The following is a 19,257-nucleotide window of genomic DNA, read 5'->3' as shown; positions in this document are numbered from 1 at the left end:
CCAGCGAGGCTGTCTGGCCGGGGACAGATCCCCGAGGCGTGCCCCTGCAGAGGGATCCGTGGGAGGTCAGGGCTGTCTAGCCACCTGGCCTGTGGCTTCCAGGAAGGAGAGCCTCCCAGGGGGAGGGATTCTGTGGGGAGAGCAGGGAAAGAATGTCCCAGCCCCCCTTCTTGAAAGCAGCACAGAGGCTGTCCGAGCACAGCTGCAGCCGCACTCACGTCAGATGCACCTGTACGCGGTGACATCCCCAGGCCTGCATCCCGTCCGTCCCGCCGCCTTGCACCCCACTGCCCCCGCCCCCAGCCCCATCGTAGGAAACACCGCGGGCACCAGGGCCCCTCTGCCACCGGAAGTGAGTCTGGGGCCGGAGAGCAGCAGGGATCGGGCCCAGCCGGTTGGCCCAGTGCTTACTGGCACACCGCCATCGCTAACCTGTTCCTGAGCTCATTCAAAATACAAATTCCGACCCGCAGCCTTGCATACGTGGAGCAGAACCCCCAGTGCCCGACGTGAAATCAAAACTGAATTCTGTCCTTTCCCTGTCGTAGACTCTTGTTCCTCCACCAAAATGCTGCTTGCCGACCCCCTCAAAGCCCACACACGCTTGAGAGCAAGATAGAATCCTTTTTTTAAAGTTTTTTTTGGGGGGGGGGGAGGGCAGAGACAGAGACCGCATGAGCAGGGGCGGGGCAGAGAGAGAGGGAGACAGAATGCGACTCGCAAGCAGAGCCTGATGTGGGGCTTGAACTCACGAAACCGTGGGATCCTGACCTGCTGAAACCAAGGGTTGGACGCTCAACCGACTGAGCCACCCAGGCGCCCCAAGCTAGCAGCATCCTTTTTATTTGACTGGCGCCTCGCTTCGGAAAATTTAAGACCCTTTGTTGTTGTTAAGCTCCCAGGAGGGTGGGGCTAGCCCAAAGCCGGAAGGTCACACTCCTGCAGCATCTGGGGGCGCAGACACCACGCACAAGGGTCTCCCCCCCCCCCCCCCCGGCCCTGTCCCTGCTTCAGGCAGGTGCCTGCAGCTGCTTAGCAAGTGGAGGGGGCGGGGCACTGATGGGGCAGGTTCAACTCTAGTCCCGGTCGCTCGGCCAGACGCGTTGGCTACGTTCTGGACGTGCCACCTCGCGCGGCCTCGGCCCCTGACCGAGTCCGCGCCCTCTTCCTAGATCACGCGCTGCCCCATGATCCCGTGCTACATCTCGTCTCCGGACGAATGTCTCTGGATGGACTGGGTCACGGAGAAGAACATCAACGGACATCAGGCCAAGTTCTTCGCCTGCATCAAGAGAAGCGACGGCTCGTGTGCCTGGTACCGCGGAGCAGCGCCCCCCAAGCAGGAATTTCTCGATATCGAGGACCCGTAAGCAGGCCAACAGCATCCCCTTTGGCCAACGGAGGAGCCTCCAAGAGTTCAGACTGGTCCAGCTCTGACATCCCTTCCCGGAAGCAGCATGAATAAAGTAGTCATCCGAGCGGGTCTATATTGGTGTGATTCTCCGCCCCCCCACTTCCCCTTTACAAACATGGTTGTGGTCCCACGCTCCACCCGCCAGCCTGGGCGGCGTGCGTCCCGGCCTCCCGCCCTCGGGTGCGGACGGGAGTGGGACGCACGGGCCCGGCCACTGTCACAAACACTGAGCAGACAGCACTTAGGAGTCGCCCAGGCCTGGTCAGGGCAGAGCCTGGGAACGTGCGTTCTGCGGAAACTTCCGAGGGTCGTTGCAAGACTGTGTAGCAGGCCTACCAGGTCCCTTTCGTCCTGAGAGGGGCATGTCCCTCGTTTCCTGCAGCCTCCACGCCTCTGGCCCCAGGGCGGCAGTCCCCACCCTTTGCAAGTGCCCCGGCCTCCTCGGTGCCCATCGTGGGCTCCCATAAGTACAGGAGTAGCCCTGGACCAGTGGCTTCCTCCTGCAGGAGCCCCGCTGACCCTGATGATCAGCAGAATTGCAGTGAGAGCCACGCTCCGGGGCCTTTGCGGCGTGGGCGACAAGCTTCAGCTTCAGTCCTGCCCGCCCCCCCCCACCCCAACTCTGGGGGAGTCTGTCGCATTCTGCCCTGAGGGCAGGCACCGGGGGGGACTCACGGCCGCCCTGACAGTTTACTCCCAGGCGTCCGAAGTCCCTCCGGCTTCCCCCTCCTCGTCCCGGCCTCGAGCGCACAGGTGAGTGGCGCACGTCGGCTTTGCGAGGGGTCGCGTGCGCCCGGCGCACCGGGCTGGCTGTGCCCCCCACACACACCGCAGAGCCCCTCCCGGGCGGGTGTGACCTCCCTCAAAGACAGACGTTCGCTGGGCTGTGCACGGATTCCTGTGAGTGAAGTTAGCCGGGCCTGCCGTGAAGTCTTCCCCGGGAAGGGGGACATGGACGGGGGTGGGTTCGGTGGGTCCCCTGCTGGGCCTCCGGATGCTGTGGCCAACACCTCACGCTCCTAAAGACGAATTCTCAGATAATACGTGAACCCAAGGGACAGCTGTACCAACTTCTACTTCTGTTTGTCCTGTTGGCGCTCTCAGTTGGAAAAAAAACAAAACAAAACCTCGTAGGGGACTAGAAAACCTGTCCCCTACCCGTGGCTTTCTGCTGCCCGTAAAATAGGGGTTAACGCAGGCAGAAATCTCTCAGTAACAATAAAGGCAATCTTTTCCTTCCTCCTTGTGTTGTCAAGATGACCCGTTCTGAGTTGGCCACGCGAATTAGGGAAGCGCGCACGCGTGCGCTAAAACCGAAGTCTGTCGGCCGGTGAATGGTCCCTCTGCAGAATGCTTCCAAAGTCACCACGTTCTAAGCCTGCTCTGTTCTGCGGTGACCCCAAAACACCCCTAAGACTCCTGACCACCCCCCGCCGCCCCAAGTGGCATGTCGGTCCCATGCCTGCTGGGACCTGGTCAGCGTAGATTCTGATGACTTCCCTTTCTAGGGCAGACTAGAATATCCAGGAATCCGCCCTCGTTCCAAGGGTGCTTTCATGCTGTGCAGTGATAGAGAGTTTGTAAGATGTCATAATGGACCAGTCCACGTGATTGCAGTATATACGAGAACACCAGACCCCTCCAATCAATATAACACCCCACCCCCGTTTGCTTCCTGTATGGTGTTATCATATGTAACATTTACTCCTGTTTCTGCTGATTTTTTAAATGTCTTGGTTTGTTTCTGACATCAGTTGTAATCATTCCTGTGCTGTGTTTTTATTACCCTTGGTAGGTGTTAGAGTTGCACTTTTTGTTTTTGTTTTTTTTTTTTTTTTTTTTGGTTAAGGTTTCTGCATCGTGGAAGCATTTGACCCAGAATGGAAAGCATAGCCTTTGATGGTGGATTCCTTCAGATCTTTTGTTTCCTTCTTTGAGTATGGTTGCTTTTTCCATTTGCTACCTTTTTGTTCTCTGGTTCAAGTCGTGACAAAGTAAAAGATCTTTGAGTAGGTTGGTTCTAAAACATGGCCTTTCTGCTTAATCCACACACATTGGTTCTTCTAGCCATGCTGAGCGGGGAAACAGAAACAGAAACAAAAAAAAAATCAAGATGAAGTGCCCAGTGGCAGCCAAGAGACAAAGCCACTCAAATACCGTCAGAGTAAATAATTGCAACCTGTATGTAGTTCGAGAAGGCTCTCCATTCGGCATTGTCTAATTTATGTGTTATGTTCTAAGCACTGCTCGTTCCTCCCACCATTCTTGTCTGCATTCAAGCAACTCAAAATATTTAAAATGAAGTTTACATTGTAGTTATTTTCAAATCTTTGCTTGATAAGTATTAAGAAATATCGGACTTGCTGCCATAATTTAAAGCTTTGTTTGATTGTGTTTGTTTTTGCTTGGTTTTGTTTTGTTGGTTTTTTTTTTTTTTTTGGTTTTTTTGGTTTTTTTTGTTTTTGTTTTTGTTTTAATTTTTGGGCAATGTGTTTTTGCTGGAATATGAAGTCTGAGACCTTCCTGTGCTGGGAACACGTAAGAGCTGTTGAACGTTGACAAGCAGACTGCGCATGTCTCCGATGCTTTGTATCATTCTTGAGTGATCGCTCGGTCAATGGACAATAAACAGTATTATCAAGAACGTTGGCTCTGTCCGTGTGGCTGTATCCGACATTGTGGCGTAAGAACCAGCCCCGACACCTCCAAAGGAGTCGCTCCCATGGAAGGGGGGAGGGTGCTTCGTCTGCGAGAGAAACAGAGGGCTGGGTGCTCAGAGGAGAACGTGGGGTAACTCAGCAGGGACGGGGCAGACGGTGGTAAAGATGATTTGAAATTGGCCAAGGGGCAGAGCGCATGACACAGGCCCTTTGTTCATCTAGCAGACGCTCCCCACTTGCTATGCTATGCAGCACACAGAGCAGAGCCCCGTGCCCATCTTGCGTCCTCGACGGGGAGCACCTCCTGCCCCTTGTCCTTCTTCGCCCATGTCCACACCCCGCACACCCCACTTGAGGTCATCAGGGAAATTCCAGGTGTGAAACAGTGTCACCTGTAAATGCTTCAGTCCATGTCTTTTAAAAATAAGGACTATTTTAAACACATTTCCGGGGCGCCTGGGTGGCTCAATCGGTTAAGCATCTGACTTCGGCTCAGGTCGTGACCTCACGGTTCATGGGTTCGAGCCCCGCACCCAACTCTATGCTGACAGCTTGGAACCTGGAGCCTGCTTCCGATTCTGTGTCTCCCTCTCTCTCTGCCTCTCCCCAGCTCCCTCTCTTTCTCTCTCTCTCTCAAAAATGAATATTAAAATTTTTTTTAATAAAAGCGAAAAAAAAATTTTTTAATGAAAAAGGAGCACAGTTCCGGAATATTTTAATCACACCCTAAAAACGTAATTGGTATGTGCCTGTATCAGTGTTCAGACATCTCCGATGGTCCCATAGGATGCTTTTTTTATGGTCCACTGGTGTGAATCAGGATCCTCATAAGGACCATACATTGTAGTTCCTCTCCAAGGCTCTGTTTTTCCCGCAGGTTCCCCTCCCTCCCCGCGCCCACTCTCCTTCGAGCCGGGAAAGATGGCCTTGTCGTGATTTAAACTTGAACCAAGTCTCACGTCGCACCAGGTCACCATAAGAAAACCCTTTAATGGTCTGTCTGAGCCCTTAGCCACCCCGTGGCGCATTTGCAGAACGTGATCTTCCTGGGACAAACCGGAAGACGTGTATTCCCTGCTTTACGCGGCTGCCGCTGGGTCGGCGAGAACACAGTTCCAGACGCCACCCTGGAGCAGCAAAGAGGTAAGAGGACCAAGTTCGCCCCCATGTCTGCGTCACTAACCACTAAGTGTCACCCATTTCACGTCACCTGTGGCAGAACCGTGTGGATTGTCCTTCCCGTCGGGTGAAACAAGGGGAGTGGCCTGGGGACGGACCCAGACCATCCGTGGTGTGCGAATGCGCTTCCTGGGCACGCGTGGCCCTCTGGAGGCCCCACGGGGTCTTTGCAAAGAGCACATCACATGATTGCTACCCGATTTGTTTGTTTTATGTAATGTAGGTCAAGTCGGACTTTGGAAAAACACTTACTGTGGAAATTTTCAAACATGAAAAAAAAGGCAGAGGGGTGCCTGGTGGCTCAGTCGGTTGATCGCCTGACTCTGGCCCAGGCCATGATCTCATGGTCCGTGAGTTCGAGCCCCGCATCGGGCTCTGTGCTGACAGCTCAGAACCCGCAGCCTGCTTCCAATTCTGTGTCTCCCTCTCTCTCTCCCTGCCCCTCTACCACTCATGCTCTCTCTCTCTCTCTCTCTGTCTCTCTCTCTCCCTCTCTCTGTCTCAAAAACTAAATAAACATTTTAAAAAAATTTTTTTCAAAGGCAGAGAACGATAGAACAAACTCTGTGCACCTGTGATCCCGTTTCAACAGTCATCCCAGTTTTCTTAATCTTTGCAAACTATTTTATTGTATTATTTTATTTCATTCTTTTTAAATATTTATTCTTGAGAGATAGAGTGTGAGCAGAGGAGTGGCAGAGAGAGAGAGAGAGAGAGAGAGAGAGAGAGAGAGAGAATGATAGGGGGAGGGGCAGAGAGAGAGGGAGACACAGAATCCGAAGCAGGCTCCAGGCTCTGAGCCATCAGCCCAGAGCCCGAGGCGGGGCTCGAACTCACGGACCATAAGATTGTGACCTGAGCCAAAGTTGGACACTTAACCCGACAGAGCCACCCAGGTCCCCCTCCCTCCTAATTATTAACGGGTATGTTTAACTGATCTAAGTTAGCAACAATAAGTCACAGCAGAGCTACAGATCTTTTCCTGGGGTCAGTTTTACGATGGACAGTCTGCTGTTCCCTCAGATTTTACATGAAGACTTTGAAATTCCTCTCTGAACAGGTTCTATCTTTAGCCTTGGGTTGGAGCTTTGAGCTGACCTCCCAGCCCGCCCTGTCGCACACAGTTGCCGTGAATCCTTTGCGGTGAAAGGCAGCCCTTTGATTTGGGGAAACCGTTAGCTCCGATAGCAGATTTTCTCCTTCAGGAAACAAACGGATTATGAAGGGGCAGAGAGAGAGGGAGACACAGAATCGGAAGCAGGCTCCAGGCTCCGAGCTGTCAGCACAGAGCCCACTTGGGGCTTGAACCCACGAACCGGGACATGGTGACCTGAGCTGAAGTCGAACCCTTAACCCACTGAGCCACCCAGGCGCCCCCATTTTATTTTAAGTGATCTCCACACCCAGCTGGGGCTCGAACTCACAGCCCCGAGATCAAGAGTCACATGCTCTACCAACTGAGCCAGCCAGGAGCCCCCCAGGATGTGTTCTTATCAGAGATTAAGAAGGGGAACCCTCCTGAAATCCCCGTTCCCAGACGCCAGCCCAGAAGCAGACCTTCTGAAGGAGAGCAGCCTGTGGGAACTTCTGCATACACACCCTGACCCTTTCGTGTTTGTGACTTTCCACAGGCTCGGGAGACTCTGACCCTGAACTCCCCTGGGCAACTGCTTAGCAAATCATTCTAATAATAATCCTGGTCAAAGCTAACATTTTATTCCACACCAGGATTCATACCGAGGGCTTCACGTACGTTATCCCAGGGGACATGGGCCAAATCCGAGAAGCCCGTGCTCTCATCCTTCTTGGTTGGTAGATAAAGGGTCTGAGGCATAGGGAGGTCCGTTTCCTGGGCACCCGGCCAGTAAGCACTGGGGCTGGGGTTGAACCCGGGCAGAGGCGGGGTCTGGCCTCCTCCCTCCCGCAGCATCCCTGAGGACCGCCAGCCACCAGCCTGGCACAAGCAGCTTACCCTCCCCCAGACTGTCTCCCTCCTGGGGACATTTTGCCTTCCGTTTGCACGAAGAAGGGCCTTGTAGTGGCTTTTGTTTTGCTTTGCATGCGTTAGTTTTCAGAACAAGTTTTTGCCAGACTTGAAGCAAGGATGACAATAAAATCCCAGTGTCAGCTAAGACACGTCAAAACACCAAGATGCCTGTGATGGGTTGTAGTTTGTAAACTTAAAAAGGGCCAAATTCAATTGTCTGGAAGATTCGTCTCTATATAATTTATCTTCCAAACTGGGACACTTTCGAGAGAGCAAGAGAGTGCTCGCAACGCGTGCGGCATAAACCAGGACGTGGTGTCGCCGTAGGACAACTTCCCCAAGGACACCGGGTGCATCGAACCCCCCTCCGCTGTGGTCCCAGGTGCGTGGCACCAGCCTCAGCACCCCACAGCCCCAGGGCCCTGCGATCTGGGAGCAAAGGTGCACCAGGCAAGGTGGTTGTGGATTCCGTAACAAGCAGACCCAACATCTCCGAAGCTAACAAAGAGAGGGGATTTCTTGCCAAGATCAACGGGGACGTTTGTTGGGTGACCTTCCTCAGGCAATTCAGAGACCTGGGCTCTTTCCCTCTGTGTCCCCACCACCTTCCGGAGCCTCAGAGTCCTTCGCTTTCGGCCAGGAAGAGGAGCAAAGGAGGCCCCGGCAGATTCTCAGCCTCTAGCCTGGGCTTGGGTCTGATACCTGTCACTTCCTCTCCCGGCATCGGAGAGAATTAGTCACAGCTGAAACTCCCTACGGGAAGCTTCTGGCCACGGCCCCCTGGGCCACTACCCGCCTCCTTCCCAGGCAGGCCCAGACTACGGCAAAGAACAATCTAGCTGAGCCTGGTTCGTATGGCACCCCGGGCAGTGGCGGAGGTCTGAGTGTCCAATGCAAGGTGGTGCTGGGATTTAAACGGAAGGTCTTGGGGCGCCTGGGTGGCTCAGGTGGTTAAGCGTCTGACTTGGGCTCAGGTCATGATCTCCTGGTTCACGGGTTCAAGCCCTGCATCGGGCTCTGCACGGACAGTGTGGAGCCTGCCTGGGATTCTCTCTCTCCCCCTCTCTCTGCCCCTCCCCCACTTGCTTGCGTGTGTGTGTGTGTGTGTGTGTGTGTGTGTGCGCGCGCGCGCTCTCTCTCGCTCTCAAAAATAAACATTTTTCTTAAAAGGTAAGTTCTAATTTGATTCATTTTGGTTACACTTTTTTTTTTTTTTTGAATTAAGAATTTTAGGGTGGCTCGGTGGGTGAAGCCTCCTACTTGCTACAAGGTCAGGTCATGATCTCGCAGTTCATGAGTTCAATCCCCGTCTCGGGCTCTGTGCTGCCAGCTCAGAACCTGGAGCCTGTTTTGGATTCTGTGTCTCCCCCTCTCTCTTCCCCTCCTCCACTTGCACTCTGTCTCTCTCTCTCTCTCGAAAAATGAATAAACATTTAAAACATTTTTTAAAGAAAGAATATTTTCGGGGCACCGGGGTGGCTCAGTCGGTTAAGCAAGCGTCTGACTGTTGATCTCAGCTCAGGTCTTGATCTCGCAGTCTTGAGTTCAAACCCCACGTTGGGCTCCGCACTGGGCACGAAGCTACTTAAAAAAAAAAAAAAAAAAAGAGAGAGAACGTTTTATTATTTTCAGTGTTTTTCTCCCTTTCTCCTTCAGGATTTAGAGATTATGCACTTGTCTCATCTTCCCTATTTCATTTTCTGTTTGGTTGGTTTTCGTGAACATTTACACGCACGGTATATCTGCAGTGAACCAGGCCCCGGGGACACTCGGATGAGTGCGACATAGTGAGGGCTTTAAGAGTCGTGGTAGGGGAGGGAGAAGTCCAGAGAACATTCCAATTAATATATAAATGGAAAGTGCAGCAGGCCCAAGGCAACACAAACCTAATGGCAGGGATGGAGGGAATCCAGGAAGGCTTCCTGGAGGAGGTGGTGCCTGAGGCAGTTGGAGAAGGGCAGGTGGGAAAGGGAATTTAGCCCAAAGACCGGTTGGAGCCTACAACAGAGACGGCCTTGTTAGGGTCTGGGGGGGGGGGGGGGGCGCTTGGATTCAGCTCTGCTGAGAGATCCAGGGCAGGGAGTGGCTGGGGGAGAAGGAGGAAAAGGCAAGCAAGTAGCCAGCCCCCCAGGGACCGTTAGAGACCATACGAAGGAGCTTGTCTTTCCCATCAGCCTCTGGTGACAGGGAAGGGTTCAGGCAGGTGCACAGCGTTTTCGGGTGGGCCTTTCAACTCTAGTATTCTATGTGGCAGTGTGAGTGATGGATTTGGCCATCCCAGGAACGCAGGTGCAGAGGGAGAAGGACTTTATTTGGGCAATTGGATGGAGGGAAGAGAGTGGCTTGAGGAATATGTGAGTCGTAAAATTAGCAAGATTTGTTGGTTGACGATTTACATGGGGAGGGAGAGAGAGGAGACCAGGACGTGGACCAGGAAGGTGGATGTTGGGGTCATTGTCTGTATCAGCCTGGGTTCACTCAGGAACACCAGAACCACTCTGTGCAGATTTTAAAACGGAGGGGGTTTGGGGCGCCTGGGTAGCTCAGTCGGTTAAGTGTCTAATTCTTGATGTCGGCTCAGGTCACGATCTCATTGTTCATGAGTTCCAGCCCCGCATCGGGCTCTGTGCTAACCGTGCAGAGCCTGCCTGGGATTCTCTCCCTCTCCCTCTCTCTCTGGCCCTCCCCCATTCACTCTCTCTCTCTCTCTCAATAAATAAATAAACTTAAAAAAAAAAAACAAACGGGATTAAAGCAGAGATTGCTTACAACCTGATGGAAGCCAACCAGAGAACAACAGGCAGCTGTTAGCACTTCTAGGGCAGAGGGACAGAGGTTGGAGGCTGTCCTACAAGAGCCCAGGGAGGGGACAGGCTGGGGAGGGAGAAGGCTGGAACCACAGTGCACATCGCTGGAGGGAGCCAGAGACTCCTGTTCCAAGCAGAAAGGGTGGAAGAGAGAGGCCCGGCCACTCCTTTCCTTTGCCCTCCAGTCTCGCCAGTGACCCCCAGTGGCCAGACCCTCCTGGATGCCAGGGAGCTTGGAAAAGCTGAAAAGGACAAGGATTCGGTCTGAGCTCCAGCCCAGCAGCCCAAGTGGGCAACAGGGCAGAAAAAGAGAGGCGGTTTAGGCAAGAAGGAATGCACCCGTGTCCGGGCACGGTGGGCTCAAGTGTTTGTGGATCCTGCAGGGAGGTGATCAGCCGGCACTTACTGGACCCACCGTTCCCAAGATGGGGGTCGGGGGAGCAGAGGGCTGCAGCTGCACATGTGGAAGGTCCTGGACTACAGGCATAGTTACAGTGGTGATGGCCACAGCAATGGACGGCTCATGGGGCAGGTGTTTGTGTTACTGAAAAGAAACATTTAACTTTTCTTTCTAAAACGGTTGCATCATGTTCTACTCCTGGGGGTTGTACCAGTCTACTTGCCTCGCCTTCTCTCCAACACGTAGTGTTTTCAATTTTAGCGGTCCTAGTGGGCGTGAAACATCCCGCGGTCCTAGTGGGCGTGAAACATCCCTCCGTGTGGTTTTCATTTGCATTTCTCTGGTGACCTTTGAGATTAAGTGCTTTAGGAAAGGCCTACTTGAACATACCTCGAGGAGATTCCACGCTGAGGCTTCTTATCCAGAGTCAGGAGGGGGAGTTAGGGTGGGAGTGTGGGTGGCGGAAAGCTCTTCCCTACTAGGTTTCAGATTACTTTGTGAAGCAGGACAGAAGCCTCTCGGCTAACCTGTCATCTCAGATTTTCGGGGTCTCTCTGAGGGCCTGAGCTAATGGTGTGAACCTGGAGCCGGGAGCACCTGGGTTTAAACCCTCACATCACCGCTTTGCAGAGATGGTGCGCATGCTCAGTTTTTTTTAATCTGTAAAATGGCAACAGTATCTTTTTATAGGGTTGCCAGGGAGGCTTAAAGCATAGAATGTTGGCAAGGCGACAGACCAGCTAGGTCTCTGACACATAATATCAGTTCAGCGATGGAAGCAAAGGTGTTTAGTTTTGTTCAGCGCTACAGATCTGCTGGAGATTGTCTTTATTCCCCAGATGAGGATCCAGGTTAGTTCACTGTCCAAAGCAACCCGGGAACTAGGGCAGCGCTGGGATAAAAGCCTAGTCTTCTCCTTCCCCTGTCGGTTGCCAGCCCTTGGGACCTGCCCCCACACTTCTAATCAGGCTGGGACCTGCCCCCACACTTCTAATCACTCGCTTACACATGGGATCAGGCGACACCATAGTGAGAACTGTCTCGGTTTGAATCACTGTCTCGGGGCACAGAATGCTCTCACCCCAGGAACAGATCTCAATCTGAAGCTCCTGAGGGTTCTCCCAGGCCCAGGCCCCTACGGTTTTGTTTCTGCTTGTTTGCTTTTTCAGGACACCAGCATCCACGTAACAACTACAGGGTGAATTTTGTCCCAGTGACACCTGTTGTGGGTCCATCTCCAATCCCGGCCCCAAGGACTGTCGGGGTGCAGCGTGGGCATGGAGACTAGCTCTAGGAGGTTCCCCCAGGAGCTCACCCAACCCGCCACAGACTTCCCTGCCAAGAAAGAGCAGGCAGACAAGGCTCTGAGCGCAAGGTTGTGATTTTGGGTCGTTTATTCCCACCCGCTGCCCTCGTCAGTGTCAGAGTGCCACGGGAGGTCAGGCTAGGAGCCGCTCGTTCTCCCCCCTGCCCGTTCACGCGAGGAGTGGGTCTGGTGAAAAGGATGTTTTAAAATACCGCAGAAGCAATGCGTATTTGCAAGCATTCAACCAAAAGCTGAACGCAGTCGTCACAGGATGATGCGTTTGGAGGTCGGGAGTGGGGCCAGGGAATTGCACACGGTCCCCCCCCGGACATTTCAGAGGTCAACCGCCACCTCTCCCCACAGTCATCCCAGCAGCTCTTTGCTCGGCCCTCCCTGGCTTTTCCGGGCCTGCTGCCCTCATCGCGCCCGGTCCGGGTCTCGGCCACTAAAGGCCCTGGACAGCGAGGCCGACACCCCGCGACATCAGCACCACCCGCGCCGGACACTGGGCGCGGGACTGAGGCCGCCCCGGGTCTGAGACCGCGCCAGGTGCGTTGCGCGTTAAGGACCCGGAAGCGGACGCCTCACGTGCTCTCCGGGAACTCGCCCGGCTCCGACCCAGGGGGCGGGGCGTCTCCCACTCTGCGTGCTTGCGTCATCGCGTAGGGGGCGGGGCCGCGGGATGAGGGGATGACGTATCGGCTGCGTAGAGCGACTGTGGGCGGGCCCAGGGAGCGGGCCTGCTGCTCTTAAAGCAGCCACGACGTTTCGAGTCCGGCAGCGCTGGCCTCGAGTCGCGGCGCCTTTAAGCGTCGCGGTGACACGTGTGTGAGGCGCCCGAGGCCCGGATGGTGCGTGTGCAGGGCCCGGGCGGAGCAGACGCCAGCGCCGCGGGCCTGAAGCCGGGCCCACCGAGGGCCGGGTAGGCTGGGGCCGGGTGGCGGCCGCGCGCGGGCCGAGAGAAGGCTGCGCGTCCGGCCCGGTGGAGGGCTTCCGCGGGGCCTGGGGTGCGGGGAGGTGCGCCCTGGCGGGGGGGCGGGGGGGCGCACAGGGGACATGTGGGTACTCGTCCTCGAGGGGCTCAGGGACCCGTAGGGAGGGCCCAGGGCTATTCGGTTGGCCAGTTCGGGGCTGCTCTGTCCGTGAGGGGCTCGGGGGTTCACGGGAAGGGCCAGGAGCGCGCGTTCCGCGAGGGGCTCGGGGGTCCACGGGGAGGGTCATGGGTGCGCGGCCCGCGAGGGGCTCCGGGGTCCATGGGGAGGGTCAGGGGCGCGCGGTCCGAGAGGGTTCTGCAGTCCACGGGGAGGGTCAGGGGCGAGGGGCTTCGGGGACCCCGGGGAGGGTCAGGGGCGCGTCGTCCGCGCGGGGTTCGGGGGGCTCCACAGGAAGGGTCCGGGAGGCTTCCTCTTTGCTGTTCCGGGGAACCCTGACCTGTGATGGAGGGGAGAGCCTGCCCCAGCCAGGAGCTCCGGGGGGTCCGAAGAGGCAACTGCCTGTGTCGGTCGTGGACAGGGTCGTTACCCACAGAAGCATCATTTATGCAGAAACCAGACTCTCTGAAATGGCTTAAGTCAAAATCTGGAGGAGCCTGTTCCGTTTGGCAACAGTGCTGCAATCTCATTTTTTTCCTTTTAGTGAAAAACGTGGGAAAGACTTACCCCCGGAGAAGGTAACCTTCCTCAGGGTCATGGTCAAGGTGGATGCGAGTGGGTGAGGACAAGGTGGGAGGAGGGTGGTTAAAATACCCGTTTTAGTGGGTAGTGTCGAGTCTCCCCTGGGGTTATAGGAGCTAGACCGAGTAGCATTCTAAAACCGAGACCGATGAGAGAGGAAAGCGTCCAGCCTGCTCTCTGTAAGCGATTGCTGAGAATCCGGCCTCCAAGGAGAGGGAGGCTCTGCTCGCCTCTGCAGAAGAGCCCGGAGGCCCCCTGTGAAGGTGCCCCAGGGAGGCTGGGGCTCTGTCCATCTGGGGCTCCTCCCCCACCAGCACGTGGTTGACCCTGTGAGTCTTGAGTGCATTTCATCCTGGAAAAGTGAATTTACAGGGTGGAGGGAGAGGGAATATGAGGCAGCTGTGTCCGGCTGCTCTCTGAAGTGGGACTAGGCACCCAGGAGCCCGAGCTGTTCTGGACCATAAGCGACGTGGAATGGAGGGAGCATCCTTCCCGACTTTGGAAGAGCAGGTTGTCAGATGCGCACATCAGAGGGCTTGCTGGTGATTGCAAGCCCTCTGGGGTTTTCTCTGGGTTTTTCTCTGGGTTCCTGCACCTCAGAGGGAAATAACTTTTTGGTTATTGATGTTTTGGACGGCATCGGTGACACAGAGGTCGATCTTTGTCAGAAGTTGAAAAATGACGTTTGTTCAAAAATCTCTGACTTCCACAGTGAGGAGTGGGCGGTGGGATAGGGGTTCTTGAAATTACTTCTCTTGAAATAAATCGGGTTATATCTCCCGAGTTCTGTTCGTCCCCTCGCTGTTTGGTCCCCCAACATTTGCCCTTGGGCCCGTGTCTGTCTATGCCCTCACCTGTGCACAGTGAGGTATGAGTCTTGATTAAAATAGGGATATTATGGGGCGACTTTTGTCAGACCGGGATCTTCAGTTTCCACATTGGCTTTTCTTCTGAGATCATGTTTATTATGCTCCTGAGATCATGTTTATTATGCTCCCTCTTTATTTTGGTGTGGGTATGCTTTTATTTATGGATATGAAATACAATGTATCTGAAATTTGCTGTTGGTAAGGGGGGGGGGACGGGAGAGGAATATGGATTGGGCCCACATAGTAACTACTGATATGAATAAAGGGAACGTGGTGGTCCCTATGTTGATTTCTCCACATTGCATATATTTAGAAGGAAAAAAAATGTATGTTTATTTTTGAGAGACAGAGCAGTGGAGGGGCAGAGAGAGAGGAGGACAGAGGATCCAAAGCGAAGTCTGCTGACAGAGAACCTGATGCGGGGCTCGAACTCCCGAGCTGTGAGATCATGACCTGAGCCAAAGTCAGACGCTTCACCGCCTGAGCCACCCAGGCGCCCCCACGCTGTATACATTCGAACGTTTTCACCGCAAAAAAATTTTCAGTACCTTAATTTTATGTAATCACAGTGATCGTGGATGGCAAGGACAAGAAATCTGCACTTAACAAAGTGAAAATGTGGCGATTGTCTCTGCTCCTTCAATTTTTTTTTTCTTTATTCTACTGGTCTATGAAACGTGGAAGTTGGAGGTGATTATTACCTCTCACTTTCTGGAAAGCATTTTGGACCAGAGCCCCCTGGAGATTTTTGGCCCCTGGACTTGTCCCTGGTTTGAAGGTTAGGACGCAGGGCAGAGGGCAGTGCTTCCCTAGTGTGCACATTGCAGAGTTTGTAGCTGGTGCGTTCAGTTCTTCTCCAGAATCTTCCTAAATCCAGCAGTCGACACTCCTTCAGCCTTAACACCGACTCTTCCAGGGAGATCGTCGGCCTCCCTGCTCTGTGTCCATGCAGTGGGGCCGAGGGGACCGTGCCTCACGTGGTGCTCTGTTCACCCCACAGATTCTGAATGACAGACCCGCAGCTTTGGTGATTTACCAAGCCAAAGGCGAGGAGCTCGGGCATCTGAGGGTCGCGCACCGCACCTGCCCACTCTGGCCCAGAACCTGACCCCATGCTGCAACAGCAGCACGCCCAAGTTCAGACGTCCCAGGTAAGGCAGCAGAGGTTTCTGTGCATCTTCTCATTTCTCCAAGTTGTCAGCTTGTTCAGGTGGTGGGAACACTTAGATTAACAACTCTCAGGAAAGGTTCTTTTGTTTCCTCAAATCAAAGAATTTGTGCTGGGTCTTTTAAAGATAAGTTCCAGGGTGCCTGTGTGACTCAGTTGGTTAAGCATCCCACTCTTGATTTCAGCCCAAGGTCATGATCTGACGGTTGTGGGTTCGAGACCTGTGTCAGGCTCTGCGCTGAGTCTGGAACCTGCTAGGGATTCTTCCTTTCCTTTTCTCTGGCCCTCCCCTGCTCACGCGCACGTGTGCCTGTATGCACTCTCGCAAAAAAAAAAGTTTTTTTTACGTTTATTTATTTTTGTGAGATAGAGATACAGAGCACAAGTGGGGGAGGGACAGAGAGAGAGACACAGAATCCCAAGCGGGCTCCAGGCTCTGAGCTGTCAGCACAGAGCCCCACGCGGGGCTCGAACCCTTAAACCGTGAGATCATGATCTGAGCCGAAGTCGGACGCTCAATCGACTGAGCCCCCCACGTGCCCCTTAAGTTTCTGGGTTTGTTTGCAGAAATTTTGTTTTTTCAAAGATTTTATTTATTTCATCTTTTGAAAAGTGTATTTATTTATTTTGAGGGAGACAGAGACAGCATGAGAGGGGGAGGATCAGAGAGAGAATCCCAAGCAGGCTCCCAACTGCCAGCACAGAGTCCAATGCGGGGCTCGGACATACGAACCGCGAGATTATGACCTGAGCCCAAGTCGGACGCTTAACTGACTGAGCCACCCAGGTGCCTCTGAAGTCATGTTTTCTTTTTTTTTAATTTTTTTAACGTTTATTTCTCTATCTCTGAGAGACAGAGGCAGAGCATGAATAAGAGAGGGACAGAGAGACAGGGAGACACAGAATCGGAAGCAGGCTCCGGGCTCCAAGCTGTCAGCACGGAGCCCGACGCGGGGCTCGAAGCCACGAACCGCGAGATCATGACATGAGCCGAAGTTGGACGCTCAACTGACTGAGCCCCCCCCCCCCCCAGTTGCCCCATTTACTTCTTTTATTACATGGATTTGTGTGTGCAACCAGGGTGTCCTGTGAGAGTTCGCGTTTCCCTGTTTGTGAGCACACACTAGGACCACGAGGTCACCTTTTGAAGGTGGGTGTGGCCGGCCGGAGGCGCACGGTCCCGTGTGGAGCAAATGCATGTTGCGCGGCTCGCCTGGCGCCGGTGCTGTTCGTGGAAGTACCTGGTCTTTCTGAGAGAAGCACGGCCTCTGCTCCGTCCAAGCGGTTGGTGACACGTTTCCATGTTTTACGCTTCCTTTGTAGGGTTGGCAGCCGATCCAGAGAAGCTTGTGTGGTGGCTAGCATCCGTAAAGACCAAAGGGGGGATTGCACAGAAGTGATGCTTTGTTCCTGGGACCTGGGTACTCGTCGCTCTGTGTCCCTTCTTGTCCCCACGGTGATGCACCATGCCAATAGTCGATAAGTTGAAGGAAGCCCTGAAACCCGGCCGCAAGGACTCGGCTGACGATGGAGAGCTGGGGAAGCTCCTGGCCTCCTCTGCCAAGAAAGTCCTTCTACAGAAGATTGAGTTTGAGCCAGCCAGCAAGAGTTTCTCCTATCAGCTGGAGTCCTTAAAGAGCAAATACGTCTTGCTGAACCCTAAAACGGAGGGAGCCGGTCGCCACAGGAGTGGAGATGAGCCTCAGGCCAGGAGACAGGGTACAGACGCACGGTTGGCCGGCAGGAGGGGTCTCGATGTGTGTTGACCACGCGGATGGACGGAGCGTTGGCCGAGTGGGAGGAACAAAAATAGAGACGTGGTCAGAGAGTTGGGAGGTTTCAGTGGGGTCGGTGGCTTTCAGGCATAGAAATAACGACACGGGGTTGGTCAGAAAGAGATCCGTGACCTTAGAGAGGCCTTGGAAGTCGTGTGCATTTCATCAGAAGCGGGGCTTGGAAACGAGAGAAGCGGGCTGGGCCTCAGCATGCGGGGGCCTGGCCCCTCTAGCCGTTCGTTCTCTGAGTCTTGCCTTCCCATCCGTGGGGGGCTGGCTCCTCGAATTCCAGACCTGTGCAGTCTGCGAGGACCGTGGGATGACCGGGTTTTCTCCCGGGCTTTCTAGTAACTCCAGGTGGGCGGGAACACCAGTTAGCCTTTGACGCCGTGTTTTGGCCACGTGCAGGCCGAGTGTGCCTCTTGTGGTCCATCTGTGCGTGGACTCAGGCCCTTTTTTCTTCCCTCGTCCCTTCTCTCACAGGCAGCGAGCATGCGTACGAGAGCTGTGGGGACGGTGTCCCCGCCCCACAGAAAGTGCTCTTCCCCACCGAGCGGCTGTCTCTAAAGTGGGAGCGGGTTTACCGCGTGGGAGCGGGTCTCCACAACCTCGGCAACACCTGCTTCTTGAACTCGACCGTACAGTGCTTGACCTACACCCCGCCTCTGGCCAACTACCTGCTCTCCAAGGAGCATGCTCGCAACTGTGAGTGGGAGGGGGCGGCCTGGGGGTCGTGGGGGACCGGACGGTGTCCCGCAGAGACAAACCCATGTGCTCACGGCCTGCCAGCCCTCAGCCCCGGGTCAGATTTCGGAGTGACGTTCGTGACGTAGTAACTGACAAAACCTAAATTTGTCGTGTGCCCGCAGCAGGACGGGCTGTGGAAGCCAGTCTCAGGTAGAGCGTTGGTCCCGAACTCTTGTAAAAAGGAGTACCTAAACGGAGAGAGGGGTTTTCAAAAAATATATCCAAACTATGTATATTCAGCGACTTTATACATCCGTTATCGTACCAGTCAGCGTTTTATGCGCATTATTAAAACATGCCCCCAAGTAGAAATTTAAAATGGGTAAAAGAGGGGTGAAATAAAAAGTAACTTACCAAAACGGAAGCAGGTAGAAAGTTTTAAAAGCCTTGTAACTAATAAAGAAATTACATGGGTGGATTAGATCTTCCCATGAAGAAAATACCAGGCTGAGACGACTTATGGGTGAGCTTCATGAAAATTTTGAGAAACAGTTCGTTGCAATGCTTCACAAACTCTTCCAGAGAATAGAGAAGGAGAGAAAAACCCCCCAGCTCGTTCTATGAGGTTCTAATAACTTGGGGAATGAAATTAAACGAGTACAACATAAGAAAAACTACAGCCCCATCTTATTCACGAATGTAGTTAAGAAACTTCTAGACAAACTACTACCAAACTCCAGTCTTTTTTTTTTTTTTTAATTTTTTTTAAATGTTTGTTTATTTCTGAGAGAGAGACAGAGCGTGAGCGGGGGAGGGGCAGAGAGAGAGGGAGACACAGAATCCGAAGCGGGCTCCAGGCTCCGAGTTGTCAGCACAGAGCCCGACGTGGGGCTCAAACTCCCCAACTGTGAGATCATGACCTGAGCCGCAGTCGGACGCTCAACCGACTGAGCCACCCAGGCGCCCCCAAACTCCATAGTCTTTTAAACACTGTGAGCAGTTTGTGTTCATCGTAGCCCTGCAAGGATGTTCTAAAATGTGAAAATCTCCCAAGTGTGACTGTTAAATGCCACGATCCTGATAGTGTTGTTGGGAAGTTTGAATGAATCACGGGAAATGCTCAGAATGGTACTCGGGCCACAGTTTAGTGCCGTGTAAGTGACTGCTAATTTTGCTTCCTTAATTATTGTATCAGCAGATGAAAAGGGAACGGTCACCTGCAAATAGATGCCCAAAAAAGAAATTGATGATGAGCTTTGAGTAAAGCAGCAATAGGAAGGAGTTTCCTTATCTTGATAAATGGTTATCTACCAAACACGAAAAAACAAACAA

The 19,257-nt window shown here is 53.8% G+C and overlaps 2 protein-coding genes across 5 annotated transcripts in view; both read left to right on the top strand.

Annotated features, from left to right (window-relative positions):
• TIMP2 (TIMP metallopeptidase inhibitor 2) overlaps nt 1-4,058 on the top strand; it is a 47,662-nt gene extending 43,604 nt beyond the window's left edge. The window contains exon 5 of the mRNA XM_027052576.2: nt 1,173-4,058. Within this exon, the coding sequence (XP_026908377.1) occupies nt 1,173-1,370 (198 nt within the window). The 3' untranslated portion in view covers nt 1,371-4,058. The remainder of the gene's footprint in view (nt 1-1,172) is intronic.
• An 8,473-nt stretch (nt 4,059-12,531) lies between these two features.
• Nucleotides 12,532-19,257, top strand: part of USP36 (ubiquitin specific peptidase 36) — a 36,631-nt gene continuing 29,905 nt past the window's right edge. For 2 of the 4 annotated variants that reach the window (XM_053211726.1, XM_053211725.1), the window contains exons 1-4: nt 12,532-12,675; nt 15,296-15,446; nt 16,787-17,182; nt 17,722-17,943. In XM_053211726.1, the coding sequence (XP_053067701.1) occupies nt 16,930-17,182; nt 17,722-17,943 (475 nt within the window). In that variant the 5' untranslated portion in view covers nt 12,532-12,675; nt 15,296-15,446; nt 16,787-16,929. The remainder of the gene's footprint in view (nt 12,676-15,295; nt 15,447-16,786; nt 17,183-17,721; nt 17,944-19,257) is intronic. The other 2 variants (XM_053211724.1, XM_027052580.2) reach the window with 1 other exon arrangement.

This window comes from Acinonyx jubatus, chromosome E1, assembly GCF_027475565.1.
Source record: "Acinonyx jubatus isolate Ajub_Pintada_27869175 chromosome E1, VMU_Ajub_asm_v1.0, whole genome shotgun sequence".
Lineage (NCBI taxonomy): Eukaryota > Metazoa > Chordata > Mammalia > Carnivora > Felidae > Acinonyx > Acinonyx jubatus.
Note: the sequence above shows the minus strand (reverse complement) of the source record. Positions and strands in the feature narration are given on the sequence as shown.